Source organism: Pseudophryne corroboree, chromosome 8 (genome assembly GCF_028390025.1).
Source record: "Pseudophryne corroboree isolate aPseCor3 chromosome 8, aPseCor3.hap2, whole genome shotgun sequence".
In the NCBI taxonomy this organism is placed as follows: Eukaryota; Metazoa; Chordata; class Amphibia; order Anura; family Myobatrachidae; genus Pseudophryne; species Pseudophryne corroboree.
In genome coordinates, this window is record NC_086451.1 from 22,031,461 (window position 1) to 22,044,067 (window position 12,607).

Here is a 12,607-nt window from a genome sequence, read left to right on the forward strand (position 1 = left end):
TGACACTGTGGGGGCATTTTTGGATCTGGCACTGTAGGGGCATTTTTGGATCTGGTACTGTAGGGGCATTTGTGGATCTGGCACTGTAGAGGCATTTGTGGATCTGGCACTGTGGGGGCATTTGTGGATCTGGCACTGTGGGGGCATTTGTGGATCTGGCACTGTGGGGCCATTTGTGGATCTGGCACTGTGGGTGCAATTGTGGATTTGGCACTGCACTATTGGGGGCATATGTCTGTGTATCACGTCTCATTTTAATTGGCCACACTCACTATATGACTGCGGGCATTACTACAGGCAACATTACTTCTGGGGGCAATACGGGCATTGCATAAGGGGCACCACTACTATGGGGTCTATATAAGGGGCACTACCAGTACAGTGGACATTGCATAATGAGCGCTACACCTGTGGGCATTGTATAAGAAGCGCCACCTCACATGCACCGAAGCCACACGCAAATGTACTTGCCCCTTCCATGGTGCCCCCCCCTATCATTTTCTTCTGGATCCGCCCCTGTGTATATCTATTACCAGATTCTGTCTCCTACTGGTTATATTATATTATATATTTATTACGGGATTCTGTCTCCTACTGGTTATATTATACTAGGTGCTTCATCGCGCCCTACGGGTGTTCTTCACACCGTTGTAAGGGGCTACGCCCCCTTAACCCCTGCACACCTTTCTAGGGTTCAATATATGTATTATATGAAGTATTACCTGCATTCCTAGTTTTGTGAGTGGTGAAATATTGCACAATGTAAGGGCGTTGGATGGTGAAGGGGGTGTAGCCCCTTCCAACGGTGTGAACAGCGCCTGCAGGGCACACTGTACAGAATGCAGCGGGTGTGGGGGGGACCGCGGATGGGGGAAGGGTTGGGAGGCGCTGCGGGTGGGGATGTGCGGGGGAGTGGGATCCGGAGGCGCTATGGGTGGGGGAGTGTGCGGCGGGTGGGGTAGGGGGGTCCGGAAGTGACGCACGTGGTGGAGGGGCAGGTGCGGGGGTGCGGCAGATGGGGGAGGGGGTCTGGAGGCGCTGCGGGTGGGGATGTGCGGGGGAGTGGGATCCGGAGGCGCTATGGGTGGGGGAGTGTGCGGCGGGTGGGGTAGGGGGGTCCGGAAGTGAAGCGTGTGGGGGAGGGGGGGTGCGGCAGATGGGGTCGGGAGGTGCTGCGGGTGGTGGAGCGGTGGGTGCAGTGGGGCTGCGTGTGGGGTAGGGGGTCAGGAGGTGCTGCGGGTGGGGAAGGGGCGAGTGCGCTGTGGGTGGGGTAGGGGGGTCCGGAAGCGACGCGCGTGGTGGAGGGGCAGGTGCGGGGGTGCGGCAGATGGGGGAGGGGGTCGGGAGGCGCTGCGGGTGGGAATGTGCGGGGGAATGGGATCCGGAGGCGCTATGGGTGGGGGAGTGTGCGGCGGGTGGGGTAGGGGGGTCCGGAAGCGACGCGTGTGGGGGAGGGGCAGGTGCGGGGGTGCGGCAGATGGGGTCGGGGGTCGGGAGGTGCTGCGGGTGGTGGAGCGGTGGGTGCAGTGGGGCCGCGTGTGGGGTAAGGGGTCAGGAGGTGCTACGGGTGGGGAAGGGGCAAGTCCGCTGTGGGTGGGGTAGGGGGGGGGTCCAGAAGTGACGCGCGTGGGGGTGGGGCAGGTGCGGGGGTGCCATTTTTCAGGAGACTAAACTGATAAACGTTTTGGACCTCCGGGTACCTGATGCAAGGCGATAATGTGTCGTTCTCCTAGAGCGCAGCCATTTTGTTGGAAGGGTTAAGGTGTAACTAACTGTCCCACTGAAATGTGCACTTATATCAGCCTAGATTTATCACACCAGGAATCATTTGGGCAGATGTATTAAGCCTGGAGAACTTAGTGATAAATCAGTGATAAGTGGAAGGCGAAAACGCACCAGCCAATCATTACAGGTTTGAAAAATGACAGTTACTAGCTGATCGGCTGGTGCATTATTACCCTCCACTTATTACTGCTTTATCACTTCTCCAGGCTTAATACAGCTGCCCCCTTGTTCTCAGTAGCAGGAATGTATTACAGCCCCCAGTCCATGCTTTGCCAGGGCGATGCTTAGTCCCCTACCAAACCTGGCGTCACTAAAGCTGGGCACACAGTTTTGCGATCACTCAGCTGATGGGGTAAACGCTCCAATCAGCCGAGTGCTGTGTCCTCAGTTTGACCCTCTGTGAGCCCCGTACACACAGTGCTAGAAATAGCTGTCAGGGCTTCCATGGGATCGGGAGGTCGGCCACCAGTATTAAACAGCACGTAAGATGCGACTTCCCCATCCCGACCGCTGCAGCAGCGTTATAAGCCGTTTATTGGCTAACACTCCTGCAACGGACCTGCATACACATAATATAACCAGTAGGAGACACAATCTGGTAATAGATATACACACACATCGGGTGTACGGGTAGACGTTTGTATAGATGTGTATGCAGGTCCGTTGCAGGGTGATAATGCACCAGCCAATCAGCTAGTAACTGTCATTTTTCAAACCTGTAATGATTGGCTGGTGCGTTTTCGCCTTCCACTTATCACTGCTTTATCACTAATAGGCCCTACACACATGCCGATTTTTTGAAAGATATGAACGATCTCGTTCATAAATGAACGAGAACTCGTTCATATCTTTCAGTGTGGAGGCTCCAGCGATGAACGATGCGCGGTCCCGCGCTCGTTCATCGCTGGTCCCCCGTCGGCTGTGCATGCAGGCCAATATGGACGATCTCGTCCATATTTGCCTGCACGTCTATGGAGCCGGGTGACGGGGGGAGTGAAGAAACTTCACTCCCCCCGTCACTGCCCCCCCGCCGCCGAGTCGCCCGTATCGGCCGTCGGGCACCTCGGCGGCACATCGCCATATGTGTAGGGCCCATAAGTTCTCCAGGCTTAATACATCTGCCCAAATGATTCCTGGTGTGATAAATCTAGGCTGATATAAGTGCACATTTCAGTGGGACAGTTAGTTACACCTTAACCCTTCCAACAAAATGGCTGCGCTCTAGGAGAACGACACATTATCGCCTTGCATCAGGTATCCGGAGGTCCAAAACGTTTATCAGTTTAGTCTCCTGAAAAATGGCCGACTCTGCGTACCTGTTTGAGTAGTATTTGCAACCCATTGCTTGCTTTCAGTTTGCAGACACTAAGTTTCGTCACCGAGCCTGCTGCGGTCTCCAATTGGATAGAAATCAAGTCAGCTGATGTTATCCTCTGATTCGTGTTTCTACTGACTCGCAGAAAGTCTCACACCTCCGATGCTATTACATTTACCTCTTCAGTTCTCACAGGTAGAAGTTTAATAAATAAAGGAAAGCGCAGAAACACAACATACATCTGCTCGTTGTGTCTGCATGTTCCAGGCACTGTAAATGTTAGCTCTTACTGTACAACTACAGAAATTATTCCAAAAACCTTTGCCTTGGGGCCTACAATAGATCTGGTTACGCCCCTGGGCCTGCTCATTGTAATGTGGCATAAAATGAACTGGAGGACTTTATAATGTTACATAATATGAACTGGGGCACTGTAATGTGGTACAGTATGAACTGGGGACACCATGCTGCGTAATGTGTACTGGGGCACTACTATGTGGAATAACATTAACTAGAGCACTACTATGTGGCATAACATTAACTAGGGCACCACTATGGGCCATAACATTAACTAGGGCACCACTATGGTCCATAACATTAACAAGGGCACCACTATGAGCCATAACATTAACATGGGCACTACTATGGGCCATGACATTAACAAGGGCACTACTATGGGCCATAACATTAACAAGGGCACTACTATGGGCACAACTATGGTACTACATAACATTAACTAGGACACTACATAACATTAACTAGGGCACTACTATGAACCATAACATTAACTAGGGCACTACTATGTGGCATAACTAACTAGGGCACTACTATGGGCCATAACATTAACAAGGGCACCACTATGGGCCATAACATTAACTAGGGCACTACTATAGGCCATAACATTAACTAGGGCACTACTATGGGTCATTACATTAACAAGGGCACTACTACGGGCACAACTATGGTACTACATAACATTAACTAGGACACTACATAACATTAACAAGGGCACCACTATGAGCCATAACATTAACTAGGGCACTACTATGAGCCATAACATTAACTAGGGCACTACTATGGGTCATTACATTAACAAGGGCACTACTACGGGCACAACTATGGTACTACATAACATTAACTAGGACACTACATTACATTAACTAGGGCACTACTATGGGCCATAACATTAACTAGGGCACTACTATGTGGCATAACATTAACTAGGGCACTACTATGTGGCATAACATTAACTAGGGCACTACTATGTGGCATAAAATTAACTAGGGCACTACTATGGGCCATAACATTAACAAGGGCACTACTATGGGTCATTACATTAACAAGGGCACTACTACGGGCACAACTATGGTACTACATAACATTAACTAGGACACTACATAACATTAACTAGGGCACTACTATGAACCATAACATTAACTATGGCACTATTGGAGCATACAATGAACAACTGCTGCAGAGAGGTGTCTCTCTAGAAGCATTGGGACATGGGCCGCTTCAGACTGTTGCCATGAGGCCCCCAAAGTTCTGGCTACGCCCCTGAACATGCCCTTTGAGATCAGAGCCTGCTGGATTCCCTACATCATGTAAAATAGGGTCTGCCTCCGTTAAACAAGCCCCTGGAGGGACAAGCATAAATTAGCGGCATCAAGGCCCAATCCCGGGAGTGATGATGCTGACGACTCGTTATTGCATTGCATGCAGCACTTTACCCAGGTTAATAGCAACAGCTTACACGTCACTGAGAAGCAACTCAGCTCCTAGAAAAAAGACTAGGATTAATCAGTCTCCAGTAGTGTGTGTATATATGTATATATATATATATATATATATATATATATATATATGGGTGGTCTTCAGTATGCCGACTGACGGGATCCCAGCGCACAGTATACCGGCGCCGGGATCCCGACAGCCGGCATACCGACACTTATTCTCCCTCGTGGGGGTCCACGACCCCCCTGGAGGGAGAATAAAATAGTGTGGCCACCGTGCGCGTCGTGGCGAGCGCAGCGAGCCCGCAAGGGGCTCATTTGCGCTCGCCACACTGTCGGTAAGCCGGCGGTCGGGCTCCCGGCGCCGGTATGCTGGTCGCCGAGAGCCCGACCGCCGGCATATCGTAGTGTACATATATATATATATATATATATATATATATATATATATATATAGTGGTCAAAGTGGAAACTTTGAAGTGGGGGTATGGAAAAGTGAAGGTTGTAATTATGCGCGCACTCTGGGAAAAGGGCATGGCCACTAAAAACGGGGCCTGTCCTTCAGTGTACTTTACCACACCATAAACCACACGGTATGAGCCGAAATTCACATTATAGCACACGGTATGAGCCGAAATTCACATTATAGCACACGGTATGAGCCGAAATTCACATTATAGCACACGGTATGAGCCGAAATTCACATTATAGCACACGGTATGAGCCGAAATTCACATTATAGCACACGGTATGAACCGAAATTCACATTATAGCACACGGTATGAGCCGAAATTCACATTATAGCACACGGTATGAACCGAAATTCACATTATAGCACACGGTATGAGCCGAAATTCACATTATACCCCACAGTATGAGCCGAAATTCACATTATAGCACACAGTATGAGCCGAAATTCACATTATAGCACACAGTATGAGCCGAAATTCACATTATAGCACAAGGTATGAGCCGAAATTCACATTATAGCACACTGATTGAGCCGAAATTCACATTATAGAGTGACAGACGGCCAGGGAGAGTGACAGCAGGGACAGGGAGAAGACAGCAGGGACATATAATGTGACAGCAGGGACATGGAAAGTGACAGCAGGGACAGAGAGAGGTACAGCAAGGGCATACAGTAGGGACTAGGGACAGAGAAAGGCAGCAGGGTAAGATTACCTGTTTAGCAGTGGCGGTGGTCTGCGGTGCGGTGGATGAGTAGGCTGTGATAGGCGCGGAGTGGAGGAGACTGTGGGCTTCAGAGATAGTGTGGAGGAAGAGGCTGTGGGCGTGCAGAGGTCTGAGGGTGGCGGTGGGGCGGCAGAAGAGGCTGAGGGGGGCTGCAGCAGATCTGAGACCAGGTCGGCTTTATTATCCCTGCCAGGGCCGTTTCTTGGGGCAGGCGAGCAGTGCAACCGCACTGGGCGCCTGCCGTGGCACTAACTGTGGCTCCCTGCTTCCCCCTCCTATTTCTCCCCGAGTAACCCGCTCGGGGGGCGGAGTTTCACGGAATGACGCGGTTGCGTCGTTACGTCACGACGCAACCCAGTCACTTTCGCGAAACTCCCCCCCCCCCCCCGAGCGGAGTACAGAGGGGGATCCAAGTTAGGAAGAGGGAAAGGCCGGCGCGAGGAGCGACTGGTGAGGCGGGCCGAACAGCGGTAATTGCCTCTGTAAGTATTCTCTCTCTCTCTCTCAATGTGTAAAATGGGGACACCTGCCGTAATGTGTGAAATGGGGACTTTTGCCTGCCGTAGTGTGGGGATTTAATGTTTCAAGGGCATTGCGGTGTGTGGCATAATATGGTGCAGGGGCATTACTGTGTGGGGCTTAATATGGTAGAATTTTTTTTCCCTGTGGTGGTCGTGATCTGTTGGGACAGGGTCAAAAACTGGATTATGAGGTAGTCTTTTCAGATGAGGCCATGCCCATTTAAATGAGGCCACACCCATTTAGATGAGCCATGCCCCCTTGCCGGGTTCCCGCGCAAGTTTTTTTTTTTATCTAGGTGTGTGTGTGTGTGTGTGTGTGTGTGGGGGGGGGGGGGGGGGGGCATTTTTTTATGTCATGGGGGGGCGCATTTTTAAATCTCGCACTGGGAGCCAAATTGGCTAGAAACAGCCCTGATCCCTGCCACCGCATCGAGCTCCTGGGACCGCGGCGCTAATATTTCAAAACTGCCGCGGACCGGCAGCCAATCAGGAGCGGCCGCTCCTGATTGGCTGCTGGTCCGCGGCAGATTTTAACTAGTAGCGCTGCGGTCACAGGAGCTCGATGTGGCGGCTGGGATAAAGCCGGCCTGGTCTCAGATCCACTGCAGCTGGGAGTCTGGGACCAGGGCTTCCAGTGCAGCGGCGGGGAGGGCGGGCAGACCGGGAGCTTAGCTCCTTTGTCAGCCCTGCAGTGCGCGAAGAAGTGCCGGTATACTGTACCATTGTATACCGGCCCACTTCGAGCACTGTATGTATGTATAAATATAGATAGATATATCTATAGCTATATCCATATATCTATTTATATCTTGTATCTATAGTAAAAGTATGTTACTATCCCACCACAAGGGGGCCTGCAGTCAGCCAAACTCTGTATTCCAGCAGGCCAGCCTCCCCTGTATAAGCAGCCAGTGTCTCCCCCTACAGGCACTGCAATGTATTTGCTCCTCCAGCTCGTTTTTACGGCGCCTCGCTTTCCGGCTGTGACCGAGCAGCAGCAGCAGCAGCCTCGCCATGTCCCGCCGCAGTAGGTCTCCTCCCCGGTCACCGTATGCCCCGTTCCCGTTGCGACCTCTCACTAATCCCCTTTCCTGTCTTCTCCCTTTACAGAAGGACATCGGCGGCACGGGAAGGGAGCCGGGAGGACTCAGGTGAGGGGGCGCTGCAGCGGCGCACGCGTTACTAGGGCCTGGTGCTGGAAGCAGAGCATGGCGGGAGATGTAGTCCGTGCTGCGGCCTACGTAATGCTCGCAGTGACTGATACAGACTACTAATACCGGCATGCAATGTGGCCACATGGTTACTCTAATGGGTTGTGTCTATGTTGTAGTAGTTAGAGGCGCTGTATGTAATGTAATGTGTGTATGTGTATATATATATATATATATATATATATATATATATATATATATATAATACCTCCCAACATGACCCACTCCAGGAGGGACACGATGCTCTATTCCTGGACTTTCTCTTAATTTATGATTGCCATCACCTGTGTTGAACAGGTTAATGGATAAGAAAGGTGTTTCAGCACAGGTGACGACAATCATAAATTAAGAGGGAAGTCCAGGAGTAGAGCATTGTGTCCCTCCTGGAGAGGGTCATGTTGGGAGGTATGATATATATATATATATATATATATATTACACCTCCCAAGATGACCCTCTCCAGGAGGGACACAATGCTCTGCTTCTGGACTTCTCTCTTAATTTATGATTGCCATCACCTGTGTTGAACAGGTAATGGAATAAAAGGTGTTTCAGCACAGGTGATGGCAATCATCAATTAACAGGGAAGTCCATGAGCAGAGCATTCTGTCCCTCCTGGAGAGGGTCATGTTGGGAGGTATGTGTATATATACCAGCATATGCCATATATATATATATATATATATATATATATATATATATATATATATACACACACACTGCTCAAAAAAATAAAAGGAACACTAAAGTAACACATCCTAGATCTGAATTAATGAAATATTCTTATTAAATACTTTATTCTTTACATAGTTGAATGTGCTGACAACAAAATCACACAAAAATTATCAATGGAAATCAAATGTATTAACCCATGGAGGTCTGGATTTGGAGACACACTACAGGCTGATCCAACTTTGATGTAATGTCCTTAAAACAAGTCAAAATGAGGCTCAGTAGTGTGTGTGGCCTCCACGTGCCTGTATGACCTCCCTACAACCCACACAAGTGGCTCAGGTAGTGCAGCTCATCCAGGATGGCACATCAATGCGAGCTGTGGCAAGAAGGCTTGCTGTGTCTGTCAGCGTAGTGTCCAGAGCATGGAGGCGCTACCAGGAGACGTGGAGGAGGCCGTAGGAGTGCAACAACCCAGCAGCAGAACCGCTACCTCCGCCTTTGTGCAAGGAGGAACAGGAGGAGCACTGCCAGAGCCCTGCAAAATGACCTCCAGCAAGCCACAAATGTGCATGTGTCTACTCAAATGATCAGAGACAGACTCCATGAGGGTGGTATGAGGGCCCGACGCCCACAGGTGGGGGTTGTGCTTACAGCCCAACACCGTGGAGGACGTTTGGCATTTGCCAGAGAACACCAAGATTGGCAAATTCGCCACTGGCGCCCTGTGCTCTTCACAGATGAAAGCAGGTTCTCACTGAGCACATGTGACAGACGTGACAGAGTCTGGAGACGCCAAGGAGAACGTTCTGCTGCCTGCAACATCCTCCAGCATGACTGCTTTGGCAGTGGGTCAGTAATGGTGTGGGGTGGCATTTCTTTGGGGGGCCGCACAGCCCTCCATGTGCTCGCCAGAGGTAGCCTGACTGCCATTAGGTACCGAGATGAGATCCTCAGACCCCTTGTGAGACCATATGCTGGTGCAGTTGGCCCTGGGTTCCTCCTAATACAAGACAATGCTAGACCTCATGTGGCTGGAGTGTGTCAGCAGTTCCTGCAAGACTAAGGCATTGATGCTATGGACTGGCCCGCCCGTTCCCCAGACCTAAATCCAATTGAGCACATCTGGGACATCATGTCTCGCTCCATCCACCAACGCCACGTTGCACCACAGACTGTCCAGGAGTTGGCGGATGCTTTAGTCCAGGTCTGGGAGAAGATCCCTCAGGAGACCATCCGCCACCTCATCAGGAGCATGCCCAGGCGTTGTAGGGAGGTCATACAGGCACGTGGAGGCCACACACACTACTGAGCCTCATTTTGACTTGTTTTAAGGACATTACATCAAAGTTGGATCAGCCTGTAGTGTGTTTTTCCACTTTAATTTTGAGTGTGACTCCAAATCCAGACCTCCATGGGTTAATAAACTTGATTTCCATTGATAATTTTTGTGTGATTTTGTTGTCAGCACATTCAACTATGAAAAGAACAAAGTATTTAATAAGAATATTTAATTCATTCAGATCTAGGATGTGTTATTTTAGTGTTCCCCTTATTTTTTTGAGCAATAATATATATATATATATATATATATATATATATATATATATATATATATATATACCGTATATACTCGAGTATAAGCCGACTTTTTCAGCACAGTTTTCTATGCTGAAAAAGCCCCCCTCGGCTTATACTCGAGTCAACGGCTGCAGCAGACGCCGTGGGCTGTGTGGGCGTCCGCTGCAGCCGGCTCCAGGGACAGACACTAGAGGTCATTATTGACCTCTAGTGTCTGTGCGGCGTTGCTATGGGAGAGACGTCATGACGTCTCTCCCATAGAGATGATCGGGTGCCGGGAAGCGGGCGCCGGCGCGGGCGGCCAGACGGAGCGGCGACCAGATGGAGCGGCGGCCAGACGGAGCGGGGATCCAGATGGAGCGGCGGCCAGACGGAGCGGGGATCCAGATGGAGCGGCGGCCAGACGGAGCGGATGAACAGATGGAGCGGCGGCCAGACGGAGCGGAGCAGCGCAGCAGCAGAAGAAGCGGTCGGGAAGCAGGAGCGGGGCAGTGGTAAGTATTGTTTTAGTGTGTGTTTATGTTTGTAAGCTGCAAAGGGGGCACAGTAACAGGGGGCAAACAAAGGGGGCACAACAACTACTGGGGGCAAAGAAAGGGGGCACAACAACTACTGGGGGCAAAGAAAGGGGGCACCACAACTACTGGGGCAAAGAAAGAGGGGTCATAACTACTGTGGGCAATGAAAGAGGGGGGCACAAATACTGGGGGCAAAGAAGGGGCATAACTACTGGGGGCAAAGCAACGGGGGCATGTTTTTATCTGTCACTGGGGGTATATGTGGCACTGGGGGCACAACCCTAGAAACAAACATTACCCCCTGGCAACAAGCATAACACCTACCGCATAAAATCCCTGGCAACGAGCATGACACCCTGAGCATGAAAACCCCTGGCACCGTGCATTTCCCACCCTAGGCTTATACTAGAGTCAGTAATTTTTCCCAGTTTTTTGTGGTAAAATTAGGTGCCTCGGCTTATATTCGGGTCGACTTATACTCGAGTATATACGGTATATATTATTCCCAGCGCTTCTTAAACAAAGTGAATATACAGGCAGTAATTTAAAAAATATATATATTTATTTTTTTGAAAAGAAGAAATTATCCTTAGGCATATAATACAAATATACGATATAAAAATGAAAAAAGGAAGAAAAAAGGAATGTACAAATGAACAATACAGTCCCTAATTCTTATTGGGTTAAAAAATAAGAATTTACTTACCGATAATTCTATTTCTCGTAGTCCGTAGTGGATGCTGGGAACTCCGTAAGGACCATGGGGAATAGCGGCTCCGCAGGAGACTGGGCACATCTAAAGAAAGCTTTAGGATCACCTGGTGTGCACTGGCTCCTCCCCCTATGACCCTCCTCCAAGCCTCAGTTAGGATACTGTGCCCGGACGAGCGTACACAATAAGGAAGGATTTTGAATCCCGGGTAAGACTCATACCAGCCACACCAATCACACTGTACAACTTGTGATCTGAACCCAGTTAACAGCATGATAATAGAGGAGCCTCTAGAAAAGATGGCTCACTACAACAATAACCCGAATTTTTTTGGTAACAATAATTATGTACCAGTATTGCAGACAATCCGCACTTGGGATGGGCGCCCAGCATCCACTACGGACTACGAGAAATAGAATTATCGGTAAGTAAATTCTTATTTTCTCTGACGTCCTAGTGGATGCTGGGAACTCCGTAAGGACCATGGGGATTATACCAAAGCTCCCAAACGGGCGGGAGAGTGCGGATGACTCTGCAGCACCGAATGAGAGAACTCCAGGTCCTCCTCAGCCAAGATATCAAATTTGTAGAATTTTACAAACGTATTTGCTCCTGACCAAGTAACTGCTCGGCAAAGTTGTAAAGCCGAGACCCCTCGGGCAGCTGCCCAAGATGAGCCCACCTTCCTTGTGGAGTGGGCATTTTAAGATTTTTGGCTGTGGCAGGCCTGCCACAGAATGTGCAAGCTGAATTGTACTACAAACCAACGAGCAATCGTCTGCTTAGAAGCAGGAGCACCCAGTTTGTTGGGTGCATACAGGATAAACAGCGAGTCAGATTTTCTGACTCCAGCCGTCCTGGAAACATGTATTTTCAGGGTCCTGACCACGTCAAGCAACTTGGAATCCTCCAAGTCCTTAGTAGCCGCAGGTACCACAATAGGTTGGTTCATGTGAAATGCAGAAACCACCTTAGGTAGAAAATTTGAGGACGAGTCCTCAATTCTGCCCTTTCAGAATGAAATATTAAGTAAGGGCTTTTATATGATAAAGCCGCCAATTCTGACACCCGCCTGGCTGAAACCAGGGCTAACTCGTCACTTCCATGTGAGATATTTTAAGTCCACAGTGGTGAGTGGTTCAAACCAATGTGACTTTAGGAAACTCAACACAACATTGAGATCCCCAAGGTGCCACTGGAGGCACAAAAGGAGACTGTATATGCAGTACCCCTTTTACAAATGTCTGAACTTCAGGCACTGAAGCCAGTTCTTTTTGGAAGAAAATCGACAGGGCCGAAATTTGAACCTTAATGGACCCTAATTTTAGGCCCATAGACAGTCCTGTTTGCAGGAAATGGAGG

At 49.6% G+C, this 12,607-nt stretch overlaps 1 protein-coding gene across 1 annotated transcript in view; it reads left to right on the plus strand.

The window, feature by feature from the left end:
• Nucleotides 1–7,505: 7,505 nt before the first annotated feature.
• GNL3L (G protein nucleolar 3 like) overlaps nt 7,506–12,607 on the plus strand; it is a 37,636-nt gene continuing 32,534 nt past the window's right edge. Inside the window, exons 1-2 of the mRNA XM_063936043.1 lie at nt 7,506–7,578; nt 7,662–7,702. Coding sequence (XP_063792113.1) covers nt 7,566–7,578; nt 7,662–7,702 — 54 coding nt within the window. The 5' untranslated portion in view covers nt 7,506–7,565. The remainder of the gene's footprint in view (nt 7,579–7,661; nt 7,703–12,607) is intronic.